This window comes from Hemitrygon akajei, chromosome 14 (genome assembly GCF_048418815.1).
Source record: "Hemitrygon akajei chromosome 14, sHemAka1.3, whole genome shotgun sequence".
Lineage (NCBI taxonomy): Eukaryota > Metazoa > Chordata > Chondrichthyes > Myliobatiformes > Dasyatidae > Hemitrygon > Hemitrygon akajei.
Window position 1 is genome coordinate 98,829,324 of NC_133137.1, and position 22,889 is coordinate 98,852,212.

General features: G+C 42.2%; 1 protein-coding gene across 2 annotated transcripts in view; it reads left to right on the forward strand.

Annotated features, from left to right (window-relative positions):
- Positions 1-17,811: 17,811 nt before the first annotated feature.
- mkln1 (muskelin 1, intracellular mediator containing kelch motifs) overlaps positions 17,812-22,889 on the forward strand; it is a 152,892-nt gene continuing 147,814 nt past the window's right edge. For both annotated transcript variants that reach the window (XM_073066768.1, XM_073066770.1), the window contains exon 1: positions 17,812-17,917. In XM_073066768.1, the coding sequence (XP_072922869.1) occupies positions 17,835-17,917 (83 nt within the window). In that variant the 5' untranslated portion in view covers positions 17,812-17,834. The remainder of the gene's footprint in view (positions 17,918-22,889) is intronic.

Sequence of the window (22,889 nt, forward strand, 5' to 3'; positions counted from 1 at the left end):
ATTCCATAGGTAGAGCTATTTACATTTACTGTGTGTACTCAAGAGATTCTGCAGATCCCTCACTTCCACCCCTCTGACTCTCAACACAGGAGTCCCTCAGGGCTGCGTACTGAGTCCCCTCCTTTACTCCCTGTATACCCATAACTGTGTCGCCACCCACAGCTCTAATCTGCTAATTACATTTGCTGATGACACTACATTGATTGGCCTAATCTCAAACAATAACGAGGTGGCCTACAGGGAAGAACTCATCTCTCTGACACAGTGGTGTCAAGAAAACAACCTCTCCCTCAATGTCGCAAAAACAAAGGAGCTGGTTGTGGATTACAGGAAGAATGGAAACAGGCTAACCCCTATTGACTGGGGCTGAGAGGGTAAACAACTTTAAGTTCCTTGGCATCCGCATCACCTCACGTGGTCTGTACACACCAGCTGTGCGGTGAAAAAGGCACAACAGCGACTATTTCACCTCATCCAGTTGAGGAAGTTTGGTATGGGCCCCCAAATCCTAAGAACTTTCTACAGGGGCACAACTGAGAGCATCCTGACTGGCTGTATCACTGCCTGGTATGGGAACTGTACCTCCCTTAATCGCAGGATTCTGCAGAGAGTGGTGCGGACAGCCCAGTGCACCTGCAGTGGTGAATTTCCCATGATTCAGGACATTTACAAAGACAGGTGTGAGAAAAGGGCACAAAGGATCATTGGGGACCTGAGTCACCCCAACCACAATCTATTGCAGCTGCTACCATCTGAGAAATGGTACCTCAGCATAAAAGCCAGGACCAACAGGCTCTGGGACAGCTTTTTCCACCAGGCCATGAGAGTGATTAACTCACGCTGATTTGAGTGTATTTCTATGTTACATTGACTGTTCTATTTATTATAAATTACTATGATTGCACATTGCACATTTAGACGGAGACGTAACGTAGATTTTTACTCCTCATGTATGTGGAGGATGTAAGAAATAAAGTAAATTCAGTTCAATTTAATGTACGCAAGAGATTCTGTAGATTCTGAAAATCTTGAGTAACACACACACAAAACACTGGAGGAACTCACAAACCAAGCAGTATGGAGGGAAATAAATGGCCAATATTTTGGATGGAGGCCTGGTCCTGATTCAGGATCTTGGTCTGAAATGTCAACTATTTATTTCCTTCCACAAATGTTACCTGTCTTGATGGATTCCTTTGGCATTTTGTGTTTGTTGCTCATATTTATGTATCGTCTGCCATTTTTCAGAAATATGTCTGTGGTGCTTAACTCCAAGGAATTAAATTGTGATCTCAAATGAAGAGCCAAAAGCATGTGACCTAAGACACCATATCCTGCTGATGGACACTCAGTTATGACCTTTCATGAAAAGTTAGATATTAGCGTACAATTAAAGAGCATTAAATAAGCAGAATATCCCCTGCTGTTTAGTGATGGGTTAGGGTTTACCCACTGGGCAATCTGCTAATACACCACCCGCCCACACACCTGCACACATGCATAGTCCATCATAAGGAGAGAAGGTGGAAAGATTGCATGGTTTCCTTTCTTTTTTTGCAAATCCACAGAGAATTCTGCTTTCTGTACTGCATTTAACTCGATCCAGGCAGCACTCGGGGTGGCAAGCAGTGAGGGCCACTTCCACCACATTAGGGGCAGGTAATGAACTTCTTCAACAGGAATGAATCTAACTCCTCATGCCGGCTCTCAGTGCCACCTCTGTCATTTAATCCAACTCCGTCTGCACCAGTATTTAAATAGACTCCGACATAAACACCACAGTCACAAGAGCGAGTCAGAGGCTGGGTATTTTGTGATGTTTCCTCACTCTCCTTAGGCACTGCTTGTGAGTGAGGGAATACTCTCCAAGGACTTCAATGAGTGTGGCTTCAAAATCTACAAGCTACAGACTCGCTTTCAAAGACTCTACAATTCATGCGCTCAGTGTTTTTATTTGCACAATGTGTCTTATTTTGCACATGAGCTGTTTGTTTCTGTAGAATTTTTCGTAAATACTATTGTGTTCCTTTATTTTCCAACAATGGTGCAGGAAAATGAATCTACTTTGATAATAAAGTTACTTTGACACACTTTGACAATCTGTCAGGGAAGTTGAAGTCACCCTGGGTAACCCAGCCCTCTTGACTGACAGCCACCCTTCATTCCCTCCTCCACCATCAGTGCTCTGAGGTGGCTCTTGGTACTTTTAGCTCCTGCACTGCAGCAACTTGGCAAGATTGTTCACGAGCTTCTGAAGCCAATAGAACGGCAAGGTTTGAGAAGGCATACTTGCCATTCTCATTATACAGAATACAAGGACGCCTCTTCAGAACTGAGATGAGGAGGTATTTCTTTAGCCAGCAGGTGGTTAATTTGTGGAACTCATTGCCACAAGTAGCCATGGAGGTCAAGCCATTGGGTATACTTAAAGCAGAGATTGATAGGTTCTTGATTAGTAAGGGCATCAAAGAGGGCAGGAGAACGGGGTTGAGAGGGATGATAAATTTTTAGCCGTGATGGAATGGCGGAGCAGACTCAGTGGGCCGAATGGCCTAATTCTGCTCCTATATCTTATGGGTTGTTTAAGTTCACTAAAAATCAACACTCTGGGTTCACCATTGACAGGAAACTCTGCTGGACCAGCCACATGAATAAGAGAGCAGGTTGTAGTCAGAGGCTGACTACAGTGCAGCAAGAAAATCCTCACACAGCAAGAACTTTCCACCATCTACGAGGAGGCACAAGTCACAGACATCAAGGAATACCTTCCACTTGCTAGGATGAATGCAGCTCCAGCTTCTCTCGCTAAAACCTTGATTAGCATTCAGGAATAAGTTGGAGCAGAGCCACATTTAGGAAGAAATCAGGCTGAGGTCACTTATCATTAGTCACAATGCCAAGTGATGTTCAATGGGACTAGACAGAATAACATTTTGGCATGGACTAGATGGGCTGAAGGGCCTGTACTGTAGTGTTCTACGACTCTGACTGATTTTCCCATACAGAATGGGGTTAAAGAATTTGCAACACCTAGACTTAGTCACAACATTTTGAAATTCAACACTTGGTGTAAAAATGTTTCTTCAAAATTTTAAATTTTGCCTGTTTATTTTTATTTAAGGCTTTTTCTCTTAATTTGCTGTTCATAATCTGAAGTAAATAACATTTTCACTTCCACGTAACATGTCCTTACATTTTAAATAGCAGAACTAGGTTTCCTCAAAATCTTCTTTTCTCAATCCTGCCGAAAGGTTTTGGCCCGAAACGTAGACTGTACTTTTTTCCATAGGGGCTGGCTGGCCTGCTGAGTTCTTCCAGCAATTTATGTATGTTGCTCGGATTTCCAGCATCTGTAGATTTTCTCATGTTTGTGTCTTCTTTTTCCTAATAAGATTATCTTGTTGTTAATCATCAAGGCTAAGTACTGAAGGAACTCAGGTAGCATCTATGGAGTGAAATAAACTGAGGCGTTTTAGGCCAAGACCATTCATCAGGACTGAACTCTCTTAAATGTTTATCAAGACTGAGAAAATGCTTCAATTAAAATAATATTAATGTAAGCACTACAGATACAGTAACCTATTATAAGAAACTGCAGAAGATCTTTCAATGTTTGTAAGGTTAATTGCTGAGCCTGGAGGTTAGGTCACAAACGTTTTGTCACCAGTCAACGTGACACCATCAATTGCACATTGATGATGTCACCTTGACTGGTGATGAAATATTTGCCTTCAGGCTTGGTGAACAACCCTAGATACAAGCAGCCAACATAAGCTACCAATTTTCTCTAGAAGTCCTGATGAAGGGTCTTGGCCCGAAACATTGACTGTACTTTTCCCATAGATGCTGCCTGGCCTGCTGAGGTCCTCCATCATTTTGTGTGTGTTGCTTGAATTTCCAGCATCTGCTGATATTTTTTGTGTTTCTGAATCTTCTTTTTCATTTCAATTTTATTACATGAAATACAACAAAGTACTGTTCCCTATTCTGTACTCTAACAACCTCACATAACTTTTACCAATAACTTCAACTCATTTCTTTCTAAGTCCAATTCCCAATGCAACTTATCCAGCAATCTCTCAAAGGAGTTGATTGTTTTCTGTACTCCTCTATGTAATTCCCTTAAACGTGCTCTTAACATGCTGTAGAGAAGGGCGCCCACGAACCCAGTGACCGGGGTTCATTTTCACCATTGTCTGTAAGGAGTTTTTACATTTTCCCTGTGACCGTTTGTTTTTCCTCAGGGTGCACTGATTTCCAAAGATGTCCAGGTTAGGGATAGTAAGCTGTGGGCATGCTACGTTGGTGCCTGAAGTATGGAAGCATGGAAGAAGAGCAGTGTCAGCAGTACATCTGCAGTGATGAAATGCTTTAAGAGGTTGGTCACGGATAGAGTCAACTCTTGTCTCAGGAAGGACCTGGACCCACTGAATTTGTCTGTCGCCACAATAGGTCTACAGCAGACACGATCTCAGTGGCTCTCCACACAGCCTTGGATCACTGGACAATGCAAATATCCATGTTAGAATGCTGTTTATTGACTATAACTCAGCATTTAACACCATCAATCCTACAGTCCTGATCAAAAAGCTACACAACCTGGGCCTCTGTACCTCCCTCTGCAACTGGATCCTTGACTTCCTAACCGGACGACCACAATCTGTGTGGATTGGAAATGACATCTCCACCTCACTGACAATTAACATTGGCGTTCCACAGGGATGTGTGCTTAGCCACTGTTCTACTCTCTCTACACATATGACTGTGTAGCTATGCATAGCTCAAACAGCACCTATAAATTTGCTAATGATACAACCATTGCTGGCTGGATTTCAGATGGTGACAAAAGGGCATATAGGAGTGAGATATACCATTGAGTGGAGTGGTGTTGCAGCAACAGCCTTGCACTCAATGTCAGCAAGACTAAACAGCCGATTGTGGACTTCAGGAAGGGTGAGATGAGGGAACATAAATCAATCCTTATAGAGGGATTAGAAAAGTGGAGAGAGTGAGCAATTACAAGTTTCTAGGTGTCAATATTTCTAAGGACCTAAATCTTTTTAAAGTTTTTAAGTTCCCTGGCCCTGATCCAGGCCTACACTGGTATCACAGCTCAACTTTTCCCATGCTACACTGACGACTGCTTCCTGCACCCATGCAGAGCTCATTGATGTCATTAACTTTGCCTCCAACTTCCACCCTGCCCTCAAATTTACCTGGTCCATTTTTGACACCTTCCTCCCCTTTCTTGACCTCTCTGTCTCTATCTCTGGAGACAGCTTATCCACCAATGTTTATTATAAACTCATAGGCTCTCACAGCAAACTGGACTATAACTCTTCTCAGCCTGTTACTTGTAAAAACACCATCCCCTTCTCTCAGTTCTTCTATTTCTGCCACATCTGCTCTCAGGATGAGGCTTTTTTTTCCAGAACTAAGGAGATGTCCTCATTCTTCAAAGAAAGGGGCTTTCCTTCCTCCAGCATCAACACTGCCCTCAACTACATCTCTTCCATTTCACGCACATCTGCCCTCACCCCATCTTCCTGCCACCCCACCAGGGGCAGGGTTCCATTTGTCCACCTATCACCCAACCAGCCTCCGCATCCAGCACATAATTTCCTGTAACTTCCACCATCTCCAGTGGGATCCCACTGCCTCCCCCCCCCCCCCCCCACTTTCTGCTTTCTGCAGGGATCGCTCCCTACGTGACTCCCTTGTCTATTCGTCCCTCTCCACTGAACTTCCTCCTGGAACTTTCCTCCTTGCAAGCAGAGCAAGTGCCATGTTTGCCCCTACACCTCCCTCCTCACTACCATTCAGAACCAAACTGTCCTTCCAGGTGAGGCGATACTTCACCTGCGAGTCTGTTGGGGTCACCTACTGTATCTGGTGCTCCCAATGTGGTCTCCTGTATATCGATGAGACCTGATGCAGATTGGGAGACCGCTTTGCTGAGCACCTATGCTCCATCCGCCAGAAAAAGCAGGATCTCCCAGTGGCCATCCATTTAATTCCACTTCCCTTTCCCATTCCAACATGGACTGACTGTTGTGAGGACGCCACACTCATATTGGAGATTAGCCTGGTATTTTGTCTGGATATCCTCCAAACTGATGGCAGGAACATTGATTTCTCGAACTTCCAGCAATGACCCCCACCTTCACCATTCCCATTCCCATTCCCTTCTCTCACCCTGTCTCCTTATCTATCTATCGCCTCATTCCCTTTTCCCTCTCTCATCTTATCCCCTTACCTGTCCATCACCCCCTATGGTGCTCCTCCCCCTTTTCTTTCTTCCATGGCCTTCTGTCCTCTCCTATCAGATTTCCCCTTCTCCAGCCCTGTAGCTCTTTCACCGATCAATTTCCCACCCCTTTACTTCACCCTGCCCCCTACTCCTGGTTTCACCTATCACCTTGTGGTTCTTCCTCCCCTCCACCCACTTTCTTACTCTGTGATGTCTCAAAATCTTTTTCCAGCCCTGATGAAGGGTCTTGGCCCAAAACATTGGCTGTACCCTTTTCCACAGATGCTGGCTGGCCTGCTGAGTTCCTCCAACATTTTGTGTGTGTTGCTTGGATTTCCAGCTTCTGCAGATTTTCTCTTATTTGTGATTGGAATACAAACGTACTGTTTTCTTGAGGCAAGTTCATTTTTGTGATATTATTTTCACTGCACAATTATTCCCTGATCTTCAAATGGAGATTTACATATCCTCTCCTGTGTTGTGTCCTTAAGCTGTGAACAGGCAAAAATTGTTTTGTCAACTTCCGTCAGCACGTTATATGCTTTGAAGGCATTTTAAGGCAATTTTAAAATCTAGCACTCCTCAAAGTTGACAAATCTCAGACGCAAGTGTGTTTCCCCTTTAAAACAATGGAAGAGAGGATGCCGTGCTGGATTAAAAACTTGTTTAAGGAAAAGAGGGCTCTAACTTCCACTACCATTTATCATTCTCTGGAAAATAAAATCAAAAACCACAGAGCAAGATTACTATACAAGAGGGACATCAGAGTCTTTATATTTTTTGTTTCACAGAGACTTGGCTATCCCCTGCCATTCCAGATTCACCGATACAGCTCACTGGCTTTATGATTTACCGCCAAGAAAGGACTGCTGATACTTTCAAAGGCAGAGGAGGTGGAGTATGCTTTATGATTAACTCCTCATGGTGCACAAACGTGGCAGTTCCGCCCCAGTCCCCCTCACCTGATCTAGAACATCGCATGATCAAACACCATCCATTTGATTTGCTGCAAGAATTTTCAGCCATCATCCTGGTAGCAGTGTACATTCTACCTCAGGTCCATGTCAAACAAGCTCTAGACAAACTGAACAACATAATCAACAGGCATGGAACTGTGCACCCTGATGCCTTCCCCATCATTTTGGGGGATTTTTATCATGCCAGCTTGAAATAGTACTTAAATAATTATCACCAGCATATCAGTTGTGGAACCTGAGGAACCAACACACTGAACCACTGTAGACCACTGTTACACATCTGGAGAAGAAGGTTGCTTATGTGAGAATGCTGTTCTTGGACTACAGTTCAGCATTCAACATCATTGTTCCATCCAGGCTCGACAGGAAGCTCAGAGACCTCGGCCTTGAACCTAGCTTGTGCAGCTGGAAGGTCTGATCACCTGGCTGTACTTCTACTCCATGCGTATAGGCACAGTCTAAAGACCCCAGCACCGATAGTGAGGATCAGGAAGGTATGGACAAGTGAGGTGGAGGAGCATATACAGGACTGCTTTGAACTGGTGGACTGGACAGCACACAAGGATTTATCTTCATCTGAATGTAAACACCACCAATGTCATTGACTTCATTAAAGCCTGCATAGATGAATGTGTGCTTTCAAGAACATACTGGATATACCCAAATCACAAGCTGTGGGTGAACCAGGAGATTTGTAGTCTGCTGAGGGCTACATCTGTGGCATTCATGTGTGATGACCCAGGACAACGGAAGAAGACCGGGTTTGACTTGTGGAGGGCTACCTCAAGAGCAAAAGAACAATTCCTTTTGAGGTTAGAGGCAGAATCGGATGCATGTGGACTCAGGCAGGGTTTTCAAGCCATTACTTCCTACAAAGCGAAACCTAACATCATGAATGGCTGTGATGTTTTACTCCCAAATGAGCTCAATGCCTTTTATGCTCGCTTTGAAAAGGAGAATAAAACTACAGCTATGAGGATACCTGCAGCATCCAGTGACACTGAACACTGTCTCGGAGGGCAATGTCAGAATGTCTTTCAAGAGGGTCAATCCTCACAAGGTGACAGGCCTTGATGGTGTACCTGGTAGGGCTCTGAAAGCCTGTGCTTCTCATTACCACAGTCCAGGTTCCCACCTGTTTCATACCAGCTTCCAACAAGAGCCAGGTGAGCTGCCTTAACAACTATCATCCAGTAGCATTCACATCTACGATGATGAGCTACACACAAAAAATGCTGGAGGAACTTAGCAGGCCAGGCAGCATCTATGGAAATGAGTACAATCGACATTTCAGGCCAAAACCCTTGTACATCGACTGTACTCTTTTCCGTAGATGCTGCCTGGCCTGCTGAATTCCTCCAGCATTTTGTGTGTGTCGCTCAGATTTCTGGCACCTGTAGATTTTCTCTCGTTTGTCTATGGTGACAAAGTGCTTTAAGAGGTTGGTTATGTCTAGGATCAACTGCTACCTAAGCAAGAACCTGGACACAATGCAATTTGCCTAGTGCCATAATTGGTCTGCTGAGGATGTGATCTCATTGGCTCTCCACTCGGCCTTGGATCACCTGGACAATACTAATTCTTATGTCAGGCTGTTGTTTATTGACTACAGCTCAGCATTTAACACCATCAATCCTATAGTTCTGATCAACAAGCACCATATCCTGGGCCTCTGTATCACCCTCTGCAACTGGATCCTCAACTTTCGCACTGGAAGACCACAGCCTGTGCAGATCAGAAATAATATCTCTTCCTTGCTGATAAGGTGGAGTGCAAGGATGTGTGCTTAGCCCACTTCTCTACTCTCTCTACACCCATGACTGTGCGGTTATGCACTGCTCAAGTTCTATCTTTAAATTTGCTGATGACACAACTATTGTTGGCAGAATTTCAGATGGTGACAAGAAGACGTACAGAAGCGAAATAGATCAGCTGGTTGAGTGGTGTCACATCAACAACCTTGTACTCAATGTCAATGTGGATTTCAGAAAAGGTAAGACGAGTGAACACACACCGGTCCTTATACAGGGATCAGAAGCGGAAAGAGTGACAATTTCAAGTTTCTGGGTGACAACAGCTCTGAGGATCTATCATGGGACGAACATGTCGATGCAGTTACAAAGAAGGCATGACAACAGCTATATTTTATTAAGAGTTTGAGAAGATTTGGTATGTCACCAAAGACACTCACAAATTTCTACAGATATACCATGGGGAGCATTATGACTGGCTGCGTCACCATCTGGTATGGGGGGGGGGGGTTCTACTACATAGGATTGAAATAAGCTGCATAAGTTGTGAACTCAATCAGCTTCATCACGGGCACTAGCCTCACCAGCATCCAGGACGTCTTCAAGGAGCAATGCCTCAAAAAGTCAGTATCCATCATTATGGACCCCTACCACCCAGGACATGACCTGTTCTCATTGCTACCATTAAGGAGGAGGTACAGGAGCCTGAAGGCAAACACTAAACAATTCAGAAACAGTTTCTTCCTCGCTGATATCTGATTCCTGAATAGACATTGAACCCATAAGCAGTACCACACTACTATTATTTTATCTTTTTGCACTACATATTTAATTCAACATTAAAAAACTATAATTCTTTCTATAATTTACAGTTTTATCATTGTATATTGCAATGTACTGCTGCTGCATAACAACAAATTTTAGTGATATTAAACCTCATTCTGAATCTGATTCTAATTCTGATTCTGAAGTACAAGATCTCCTTAGCCAGTGCCTATCCATGTGGAATATGTTCCTTGTGAAGTGTCTGCTTAAATACTCGCTTCCTGGGAATTAGCTGGAGCAGAACTAGCTAGTTAAATGCAAATATGCTCTCATGTTCAGAATAAGGAGTATACCAGTTAGAAATGAAAAATTCCTTCATTCAAAATTTGAATCTTTTGGATTTGTGACATCAAATGACCACAGTTTCAGGAGAGGTTAATTTTTTTGGACACCAAGTGATAGAGGGTAGATTCAGCAAGGAGCTGATTGAAGATTCAGCTAAATGATGAGGGGAAGTTTTGAGGTTGTACAAGGGCACCAGTCCAGAGCCATGTTTTGAGAACTTAGTGTGAGTACCATTTGCCTGGAAAAATACTGGGGTAAGTATTATGGTAGATTTTTGAAGAGATCTTGAAGTGTATAAAAAGGGGCAATTTCTTTATGCAAGGGGGAATCTTGTTTTGTTTCAAGTCAGTGGACTGGGCCGTGATCAATGACTCATCAGATGATCTGTACGAATACACCACGGATGTCATGGACCTTGTAGAAACACTCATAGACCAGTGTGCACCACAAAATCAGTTTTCCCAACTAGGAACCCTGGATGAACTATGAAATGTGCAGTCTGCTGAGGAGCAGATCGATGGCAGTCAGGTCTGGCGACCATGTAAGATACAAGAGTCCAGGTACGATTTCTGGAAAGTCATCATGGACAAATGACAATTCCGGGCCGTACTTAAATCGCAGAAGCATTCTCGACAGCTGTGGCCAGGCTTAAATGCTATGACCTCTTATAAAGCAAAACCAAGTGACATAGGTGACAATAAGGCTTCAGTTCCAGATGAGCACAAAGCATTCTATGCTTGCTTAGACTGTCAAAACATGGAGGAACCCTCATGAACTCCCACAGACCCCGTTACTCTGTGATTTCAGTCTCTGAGGCCGATGTGAGAGCATCCTTCAGGAGGATAAACCCACAGAAAGCATCCGGCCCAGATGGGTAGACGGCCAAGAACTAAAGACCTGTGCTGATCAACTGGCTGGAGAGTTCACCAATATTTTTAACCTTCGCTTCAGCAGAATGAGGTACCCATTTGCTTCAATTATACCAATGCCTAAGAAGAATGTTGTAACCTGCCTCAGGCTGGTGATGAAACATAACCTAATCATTTTTGGACTTCGTAGTTTTAGGCAAATGAATCCACATTAATCACTATCTTCCACAAACTGTAATAGTACACATTTACTTTCAGTCTGTGGCAAATTTGGTACATAGATGATGAACGTGTGGCCACTTGCAATAAAATATATTCCTCATTTGCCCAATAGAATCAGCTGTGCTCCATGGATACACATTGTGGTTTCCATTTCAGCTGGTCCCACTGAAGTGCAGTGCTAATGTATGTCTTTGTATCACCAATGAGGTTCAGCTTTGTAACTATTCTTATGGTAGCCATCCGACCGCACCAGCTTTTGTGATTTAAACGCTGTGATTCTCCAGAGTGTGGATAGCTGTCATGGCCCCTTTAAAGATTCAGACCCTGTCCGCTAATTGGTGGCCATGTTTTGGTGCCAGGATTTAAATATTTAAAGACTGCCTGAACTCAGGGTGGCTAATCGCTACGTTACTGCCACCCAATAGTGGAAGTGCTATTGATACACTGCTTGTATCCAAAAGAAGTCTTGAGTATTCTTCTGCAGACAAAATTTGATTCTGAAGTTATTACCTCAAAACTTGCTATTACATTCTGTTTGCACAAGATAATCTTCAGAGGAACATGTAATTTGTATTCCACATACCTTCTTATATTTTCATTATATGTTGTTCTAATGTATTCTCACGCAGATCAGACATAGGCTTGGTTAAAAAAAATCATGCCAAAGCCATTTTCCAAGAAATTAACAGTGATTATTTGAACCTAAAATTCTCATCATCAGCTAAGTGCAATTGGATGATGTTCAGGCCTAATTATTGTTCTGTTACAATCTTGTCTATCCATCTGTGTCAGTATATTGTTTATCTATTAAAGGCTCTAATGCAGTTCACTGTTTAAGGTGGCATAATGTTTTAGGCAAATTTCCAGCTGTGTTGCACTTAAAAATTAAACAAATATAAGTCAATTATGGAATCTAGTTGATGACTTCCTGTAACTGGGATCCAGGATTTAGACGCATCTGAAACCAGTCTGATAAAGGAAAGTGTTCCTAATCATAAGCATCAAACCAAAATATTTCATGTTTTGGGACTCTGAAATAAAATAGCAAATTCTTGAAATACTGAACAAGTTGGGTAATTTTTTTTGCAGAGAACAAATATACATATTGCTCATTTACACAGATACATGAACCATATAGTTTTTCTTCTTCAGCAGATACCATCTGACCTGCTGGGTTTTCGCATTTTGTTTTGTACATATGTTTATCTCTGTGTTAACTATTATCTTTTCCAGTTCAATAATCTGGATTATTTAACCCATTTAATTTTCTTTCTCACAATTGTGACTGAGCAAGTACATGGCAGAATAACCACAGAATGCAGAGTTCACTTCCATATTTTGTTTTGCTCTCCATGGGCCTGTACTGTGCTATTCTATGTTCTGTGATAGGATAAATCAGTATCTTCAAATACAATGGCACGGCATTAGAACAATCAGGCTTCAAACAGTGGGATGGTTATGGCTTAACTCAATAAATCCCTCACTCAGAGGTATCCTGATGCAGGTCGAATCCTCACAAGAATTTAGATGGAGGGTTAATATCTCAGAATCAGAATTATTATCACTGATCTGTGTTGTGAATTTGTTGTTCCTGTGGCAGCAGCTAGACATAAACAAGTACTATATGTTACAAGAGCCGCACTGGACATCAAATGGTCCCGGGTTCAAATCAGGCCGGCTCGAAAAGGCAGCGTCCAATATTAAGGACCTCCAGCACCCAGGGCATGCCCTTTTCTAACTGTTACCATCAGGTAGGAGATGCAGAAGCCTGAAGGCACACACTCAGTGATTCAGGAACAGCTTCTTCCCCTCTGCCATCTGATTCCTAAATGGACATTGAATCTTTGGACACTATCTCACTTTTTAAAACATACAACATTTCTGCTTTTTGCATGTTAAAAAAAAATCTATTCAATATATGTGATTGATTTACTTGTGTATTATTATGTTTTATTTTAGTTATTATTTTTTCTCTGCTAGATTATGAACTGCTGAACGGCATTGAACTGCTGCTGCTAAGTTAACAAATTTCACGTCATATGCCAGTGATAATAAACCTGATTCTGATTCCTTGCACGCTTTTCATCCGTGCTGGGTTGAACATTGAGCACGGAGTGTAGCAGCCACATGTCCTGTTCTGCGAGTTTATTGGGGGTATTATGATAAACAGTCTCATTAGTGGGGGACAAGGTAAAAGTGCAGGGGATAAATTACGTATTCATGGTTATTTTTATAGAGATTGTAGCTTGGGACCATGGAGGTCATATATTTGCTGACCGCTGAGATAATGTCCAACAATGCTGTATTGTAAGTTTGCTAATTGCTAATGAAGGATTTGAAATAAGGAATTTGACTCTTTGCAGCAATCACTGGAGCTGTGGGCGAGTCATACAAGTATAACAACTCCGCCTGGGGTCGCAGGCTGGTGGCAATTGTTTTGTTTTGACTTTGGATCAGTATTTTAGCGCTACAGAGGGAATTGAACCTTAATCTCTAAAGCTGTAAAACATTACGAGTAGAAGTACTATTGATACACTGTTCTCTGTTTGTATCCAGAAGAAAAAGTCTTGAGTTGTCACGGTCCGGTCCGTGGACTCCTCATTCTGGTTATTTCCTTTTCCATGTGTTCCATTGGGTGCCTTGATTAAGGCACCTGATCCTCATTCGAACAGGCAGGACAAAAACCCCGGCTTATATCTACTCAGTGCTGGTTCATCACCATAGCCTGTGTGGCTATGCTCATCCCAGGGCAGCCGAGAATCGTGCACTTTTAGTTGCTTCGGTGCCTGTGGCTGCTTAGTGAATTCAGTCGTTTTCGTGTCCAGCTAAATTGCCGGCTGTTCTGCTGCTACTCCGAGTCAAGATGCGAATTTTGTTGTTTTCATGTCTGCCTGAGATTTGCTGGCCGCTTGTCGCCACTCTGAGCCATCAAGAATAAGGGACTGTCTTCATGAGCTTCTCCCTGTGAAAACATGTTTTGTCTGTTGTTGTTTGTTTTTGTCGCCTCGTTTCCTTCTGAGTGGGTCCGGCCGTTTTGCTGCTGCTCCGAGCTGGGATTCGAGTGGTCTGTCATTGTTTTGCTTTGTTGGCTCCAAGTCCCAGTCCAGTCCAAGGCTCCGAGTCCCAGTCCAAGTCTTGGCTCCAAGTGTCCAGTCCAAGTCTTAGCTCCAAGTGTCCAGTCCAAGTCTTGGCTCCAAGGCCCAGTCCAAGTCTAGGCTCTGAGTGTCCAGTTCAAGTCAAGGCTCCGAGTGTTCAGTCCAGGCTCTGTGTTCCAGTCTAGTCAAGTCCGAGTCCAGGCTCTGTGTTCCAGTCTAGTCAAGTCCGAGTCCAGGCTCTGTGTTCCAGTCTAGTCAAGTCTGAGTCCAGGCTCTGTGTTCCAGTCTAGTCAAGTTCCGAGTCCGAGTCAAGTTCTGAGTGCGAGTCATGTCCAAGTCTGTCTCCGTGCCTGTGTCCTGCTCCTGGGTGCACTTCCTCAGCTGCCCATGGTAACCTGAGTATGCTTCTACAGACAAGATTTGATTCTGAAGTCATTTTCTTAAAATTTACTGTTACATACTGTTTGCACAAGATAATCTCCAGAGGAAGGTGCAATTTGTATTCCACAAACCTTCTCATACCTTCAACTCGATCTTGTAACATAAAACAGTCACAAGCTAAAGTAGTGGCAAGGTTGCTGCCCAACGCGCCACAAGGCGTGGAAAGGAACAACAATCAAAATAAATAAATAGTTAAGGGAATGAAAATGGCCGTAAATTTGAATATGCATCTTGTTACAGATTCAAGCAACAATAAATATATGAGTTAGGCAGGGGTTTTTATAACAAATAACACGTTTATTAAACACTGAAAACAAACCTCCCAAAAGTAAACAAAACACTAATGTAACCGGAAATCAGCTGCTGTGCGGCAGCTTAAACAGTTCTTAAAGCAATGAAGCTTAAACAGTTCTTAAAGCGATGTTGCAAAAACAGTTCTTCAAAGTAGTATTGCAAAAGTTCAAAATGCTCACAGACCATTTAAGGGAGAGACTTTTTAAGACGATTTAAGTTCTCTTTCATGTCGTGATGCTTCGGTTCCCAAATCGAACTTTTCCCATGAAGAATTTTACGAAGATGATATGTAACGGCTTAAAAGCACTGACCTTTACTTTACAACACTGTTCCCAATCCTTTCTGCTATTCACAGGGATTAACACGAGAACAGTCAACGAATTCCTTCCAAATGAGGATCAAACAAGGTCGAACCTGTTTCACCGTCGAAATCGATTCTCCTCGATCTTTTAACTCCCGAACTCCAATCTTCACTCTCCACTGATTCTCAACTAGCAGTATTATAAAGAAACTGCTGGCAATGACCTTTTAAACTTTAGGCATTAAATAAAACTCCATTTTTCAACTGAACTGCGTCATAACATTAAATCACGAAGTCAACATGGCAAATCCAGCCACGAACTGCCCTTCCTCACAGGGAGGGGTCCTCCTTTTATACCCTGTAAAAAAAACCTGTCACAGGACCTCTACTGGCGGGAAAATGACGTCACTCCACCATCACAAGACAATTACCTCAAGTCAAGTACACCACTGTCATGTGTCACGGGTACGTAACAATCTCCTTTACACCCCCCCCACCCCAGATGCTGCTCGACCAGCTGAGTTTCCCCAGCAGACTGCAGACAGTGTATTCCTTCAAGTTACCACTCACCTTTCGTCTCTGATAACTTGAATCCATTCTCCAACCCGAGCTGGTCACTTTGGCCTCTCAGTCCCGCTAGCGATTGTTTCACCATGGGAAACTGCTAAGTTGTGAAGCAGAAGCAGTCCTGAATCTGTTTATTTTATTTATTTGTTAAGAGATACAGTACAGTAAGAGACATGGCCAGGAACACGCCAATACACTCTTAATTCGGACAAAATGCTGACAGAACTCAGCTAGTCACGCAGCATCTCAGGAAGGAAGTAAACAGTCGATGTTTCGGGCTAAGGTGCTGATGAAGGGTCTCTGACTGAAGAGTCAACCGTTTACGTCCTGCATAAATGCTGCCTGACCTGCTGAATCCCTCCAGCATTAGTGTGTGTTGCTCAAGATTTCCAGCATCTGCAGAATCTCATGAAGCACTTTTAATTTGTCTCTTTTTAGATGTTCCACAGTAAATGTATTTTTCAGTGGACCAGGTGGGTTTAAATGGAGTGTGGCAAACACAGCCAAATCTGGTGTGTTTCAGGGAAGCTTGGGAACAGAAGCACAGTGTATTCATAAGGAGTGTGGAAAGGGAGCCTTGGTGTATTTCTCAAGAGTATGAGAACGGAGCCCTTCTGAACCAGACTCTGAATGGTCAGTATTTGTGAACATAGGGATAGTGTTTTATAGGAGTTTGGTTGGCAGAAAGTACCTGCCTACCTACCCTATCAATCACCTCCTGAGTCTGCAGTTCCCCTCAACCAGCCTCATGAGCCATCCCAGAACTTACCAATCCCGAGAGGAAAGAACTCATTCACAGTGCTGAGGTTCTGGCTTGGAGCAAGAACATCTATTTCTGTTTAAGGAGGCACATGTATCTGCAGTGAGGTGAGGTACAGTGAGTAGCAGGATGAGAATGGGAGGGAAAGGTATCTGTGCAATGTGAATCTGAGATGCCTGGATTATATCCGTGTGCCATGAGGTTAAGTGTTCGGTGTGTTAGTGTAGGGGGAAGTGGAGGATGCTTGTACCTAAACACAAAAGATATTGCAAATGCTGGAAATCCAGGGTAACACACAAAGTGTGGCATGGTAGTGTAGTAGTTAGCACAATGCTTTACAGTACAGGTGACCCAGGTTCAGTTCCCGCCTCCGCCTGTAAGGAGTTTGTATGTTCTCCCTGTGACCTGGTGGGTTTCCTCCAGGTGCTCCAATTTCCCCCCACAGTCCAAAGTCATACTGGTTGGCAGGTCAATGTACATTTTCCCATGATTAGGCTACGGTGAAATCATAGCATGGCTCGAAGGGCCTATTCCACATGGTATCTCAAAGAATACATTTTTCAGGAACTCAGGTCAGGCACCATCTGACCTGAACCATTAGTCCTGAGAAAGGTCTTGGCCTAAAACGTCGACTTTTTATTCCTTTCCAGAGGTACTGCTGAGTTCCTCCAGCATTTTGGATGTTTGTACCTGTTGGCAGTGGTAGGCCCTGTGCAATGAATTACATCTGTGTCGTGTGCAGTAGGCGTTGGGTAATACCTGTGAATGAAAACCTGCACGGAAAATGTCCCTATGCAGCGTGGATAGTTCATGCCTCTATGTCGTGGGGTTTGGGGTATACGTATCATATTGTGGTAGGCAATGTATGCAAGCAATGGGATGTCACAGTTGTGGGGGTGGAGCGTATATCCTAATGCATAGCATGGTTTTGTAGTGTCTGTGCAATGAGTTAGCCGATTGTGCGAGTTGCCTGCGCTGAATATCGCTGTGCAGCGGGATACGGGGAACATGGGGTCGGCCATCTGCATTTTGTATCTCTGTGCGGGCAGCCGGGGTGGGGGAGTGTGGAATGAGGGGACGGGGAGGGGGTTTTTCCCAGTGAGTTAGGTGTCAGCGCGGGGGCTGGTTATCTGTGCTCAGCGAGTCGGCGACAGCCTGCGGGTCACGTGGTGCGAGTCGCGCCGCCGATGCTGTAAGATGGCGGCCGCGTTACCCGAGCGGAGGGTGCTGACATACTGCGTCTATAAATGGTCCAGTTACTCGTCTACATATGTCCCGGAGTAAGTATCCAGAGTGGCGTTTTAACCTCTGTAACATAACTAGGCAGCATCTCACAAGCCTTGCCGATGAAGAACTCCCGTTCGCTGCTTCTGATCACTATCTTCATCAGGCTCTGGAGCCGTTGAGGCCTCGGCTTTGATTACTGCCCAAGGCCGCTCTGAGCTTCACCCTTGCTGGGCTGCAGGGCAGTTTCGAGGTTGCGGTCGGCTGTTAGGAGCATTGTTAACCTTTTCTAAAATAAAATGCTATTCTAATTGTTAAGGTTGAATTAAACATTGAATTAGAGAGCAACCTGTGTTGGGAGAGGGCTGATGTAATTACGCCCTTTATGTTTCAAACCTGATATGTTACACAGGTACTTCCAAAATACGTGTAGCGATTCATCATGTTTAGGACATTCTCCAATTTATGCCGATAGCAGAATTGATTGGGGCTGTAAATCTCTGCCCAACCTCTTAAGTGTTCGTAATACGGAGCAACAGGCAGTTCCTTGATATGTTGCAATGACAAACAACTATCCAATTTATCTGTTGCCCTATTTATGTATCTTAATGTTCAGTGAAAGTGAAGCGATATTTTAGTAGTTTGTTGTGTTTGTCCTTTGGAACACGAAGGGAGATTTGGAATATAAACTCGAAGTTTTGTAGATGGCTGGAAATCCAAAGTAAAAAAAAAACAAAATGCTAGCAGAACTCGGCAGGTCAGGCAACTTATATGGAAATGATTAAACAGTCGACTTTTCCTTTGGAATTTGTTATGTTGTGTTTTATTAGCGTGAATTGGTTATAAGTCGACCCTCTTCTACACTTATGGTTTGCTATATAACTTTCAATTATACTTAAAAGTGCTTTAGCCATGACTGAGTCTTTAGTCTGAGTACGTTGGTTCTTTAGCTGTGCACTCAGCATGTGTTGAAAGTAGCACAGATCTTTTTAGAAAGGTTGCAATTGATACTGCTGTTCAGGCGGTATCTGCAAATACTGTCAGTCTCGAATATTTGGGAATGTTAAATATGCAGTATCTTAAAACCAGCATTATTGTAAACACAGGTTGTGAAACGATGTAGCGGATGAATTCTCTTTCTTTCACAAAACAACTGAACTGAGTTCAGCTTGCAAGTACGTGTTTGATAAGATTTCTGTAATTCCTTTGTTTTATCTAGTCATTGTATAAACATGAATATTTCCGGTTTTCTCTTTTTTTCTGCATGAATGATCAGAATGATTTTGACAAATGTATCCTCATCAATAGTATAATGAGCTCCCTGAACAATTGAGCATAATTCAATTGATCTTGTTGGAACAGATGTATTTTGTTTTCTTTCACAAATCTAATCTGTGTATTTGTGTCAAAATTTGTTTGTTTCTTCAGTTTGTTATTTCTGTTGTTTAGGGGCAGTACAGTTGTGTGGTTAGCACATCGCTTTACAGTACTGGCGACCCAAGTTCAATTCCCACCACTGTTTGTAAGGAGCTTAAACATTCTCCCCATGACTGCGTTTCCTCTGGGTGTTCCAATTTCCACCCACAGTCCAAAGATGTATTGGTTGATCGGTTAATTGGTCATTGTAAATTGTCCAGTGATTAGCCGAGTGTTAAATTGGGGGTCGCTGAGTGGCACGACTCGAGGGGCAGGAAGGACCTAATCCACGGTGTATCTGAATAAATCACTAAAGCATTTCAGCCTTTTGGAAGATAGAAACAGTTAAGGTTGTAACAATAACTAAATATTTTGTTAATAAAAATTGGTATAAAAATTAACTGACTGAAGAATAGGATTATTTTGCTTTCAGTTACATCTACCTTAGATTAGCAATTATTTGCCCAGTTTAAATATGGGAATATTTATTCAAATTGATAGGCTTTAATTTCTCAGGCGTGTGTAGTTCTTTCATAAAATCATTTCGTTTTCCTGCAGCAGAGGTGGTTGAGGGTGATCTGGTAGAGGTATTTAAAATGATAAAAGCCATGGAGTGTTGGAATCTTGCAACATTAGTAGAGTATCAAAACTAAGAGGAATGAGATTTAAGGAGGATCTTGTGGGTAAGGGGATTTCTCTGCACTGAGAATGGTTGCTCTCTTGAACTTGCTAGTATAGTCAGATATTATCACTGCTTTGAAGAGACATTGATACCAATAAGAAGTAAATGGGTGTGTACGGACTTAGCATGAGATTAGTGTTGATGGACAAAAAGATTGGCATGGATGTGGTGGGCTGACATGCCCATTTGTGTTGTGCAACTTGGATAACCTATTCTTTGTTGGTTAGCTTTGAAACATTAGATTCTGAGGACACTTCATTGCTGATTATGGTTGCTTTGACAGTTATCTGAAAGACATTATTGCAATGTTGACTTTTCAGTTTGAAAGAAGAATTGCTTATTTCCCATGTGAATGCTATTATAATTAGAATCAGATTAAGGTTTATCAATACTGACGTATGTCTTGCAGCAGCAGTGGGGTATGAAGAAATAAAATTGCTATAAATTACAAAATAAATAGTGCAAAAAATAGGGTTGGACCATTCAGAAAGCTGATGGTGCAGGGGCTTTTACATTGAACTTGTTACTTGGGTAGCAAAGAATGTTGCAGTGGCCTTGTGAAATTATTTTGCATTTATGAATTTCTGCTTTTGCTTTTGAGGAACAAATGAGAGTTTTCTAGTTACTTAGTGCTTTGTTCAAAGTAAATTTATTATCAGAGTACACACAGGTCACCATACACAACCCTGATACTCATTTTCTTGTCGGCCTTCACAGTAAATTCAGGGAAGCACAATTGAATCAAAGAAAGACAACACCCAACAAAATGAATGCCAATGTGCAAAAGATAAAAAACCGCAAATACAAAAAGAAAAAAAAAGCAATAAATATCAAGAACATGAGATAAAGAGTTCTTGAAAGGTTGTGGGAACAGTTCAGTGATTGGGTGAGTGAAGTTACTCCCTTTGGGTCATTAGACTGATGGTTGAGGGATAATAGCTGTTCCTGTACCTGGTGGTGTGGGTCCTGAGGCTCCTGTACTACTCTCCTGATGGCAGCTGTGAGAGGAGTGCTTGGTTGCGTTTGGATGGTGGGTGTCCTTGATTGATCATAAAATTGAAAATGCTTCCCGTAAATCAGTTATGCAGTGGAGCAAGCGTGGTTAAAGTGATGGGTGTTTTATGTGCACCAACATTCAGTACACATCAGTGACTGTAGATTGAGACAAAATACTTTACACTAATTGAGGTGTATACCTTAGAAGAAATTAAATATTGGAGAAATGTTTTTGTGGGATGGATGGTTGATTTCATTTTATACTAAAGTTCTTTTCTGCTTCATGCCAGGTGAATATTAATGAGCCTTTTCCATTATGCCTTTCAACACAGGCAGCAGACAAATTCACTGGATTATCTGCATCAATCTTATCGGCTTAAAAAAAATTAGCTTGAGTAGCTTTCGTAGTATTGTCTTGGGAGAAAATATGTCCATGAATATATTAATTGTACAATTGAAAATTTCCTGAAGTACACAGGAAAATTTAGTAGAGGCCCATAATACAGGTTCCCATCTTGGAATGAGAGACAAAGGATTGGGTAAAAGGAGATTTTGCTGGAGGAAGAAAAGGTAAATTGGAAGATTACATAAGAGTTTGAATTAGGCTTGATCTCAGATGTTAAGAGAAAATCAAAGAACATAGCACAAGAAAGTGTTGAAGTAAATGTCAAAAGATGTACCAGTCGGTAGATAAATTAGGCATTTTTAAATTGTCTTGCGATTAGGCTGAGGTTAAGTAGGTGGGTTACTGGGCACTGTGGCTCAGTGGGCTGGAAAGGCCTGTTCCACGCATTATCTCTTAAGTAAAATAAAATACAGTGACTTTCGTTTTATTGGTCCATGGGTTAGTTGCGAAAAAGAAATTGAGAAATTAGTTGGGATTTTTTTTATTTGGGAATCGGGGCAGGAGACTTGCTGAACAGTTTCTAACTGACGTGCACTTGTGTGGCTGGTAGACACTGGACCATGTTTAGAGCAATTTTTAAATAGCATCAGTTATGTGTGCTTGTGTTCAAAAAGCCATGATTTTTATCACTGATAGTTGGCAAGAAATAAACAGCAAAACTGTTTTGCTCACTGCAGTCTCAAGCATTCAGTCTTGGAGATGCCGGAAAGGCAGGGAGTGAAAATGGAACAATTTCACTACTTCAGCAAGTTAAGAACTATGAAGAATTTGGAGGTATCGACAACCATCTTGAGTTTTACAATAAAAATGAAGATTTGGAGGATGTATTCCTCGATACCATTGTATGAAGGCAGTCCATTATCCACAATAGGTGTCTGCACTGATTTTGTTCATTTATAGTCAATCAAAAGAATGTGACAGTATACATTGAGCTATTAGGAATTAATACAGTTTTATTCTGTGTTAGTATTGATAGTGTTCTAATTCTGTATTTCATTACAATATGTGTAATTTGTTACTCAGTTAAATGGGAGTTTCTTTTTTATATATCTTTTTAACTATTTCCATGAAACTTGGGCTAATTGGGGCAGCTACTTAATTGGACCAAAATGCACTGGTCCTGATGAGTTCCAATTAACTGGAATGCACTGTAATATAAAAATAAATGATTCGCCGTGATGGAGAACTCCAAGGGTGAAAGTCAGCTGCCCTTAAAATCTGCTCTGTAATTTGATGAGATCTTTATTTTGAACAACCACTGGGGTGATCAATACCTTCCCCACAACTTCCAACAAACAGCAATGATTTTGTGATAGGTTGGAGAATAAAAACAGAAAATCCTGGAAATACTCAGATCATGTGGGAAAAGAGATAATATTTCATAAAACATTTGACATTGTTTTGACAGATTCATCCTGACTTGTTGAGTGTTTCCAGAATTTAGTGTTTTTATTTCAGATTTTTCTGCATCTGCAGCTTTTGTTGGTTTTCATTTGGGTTGAGAAAAATTCCATTGACATTATTTAAA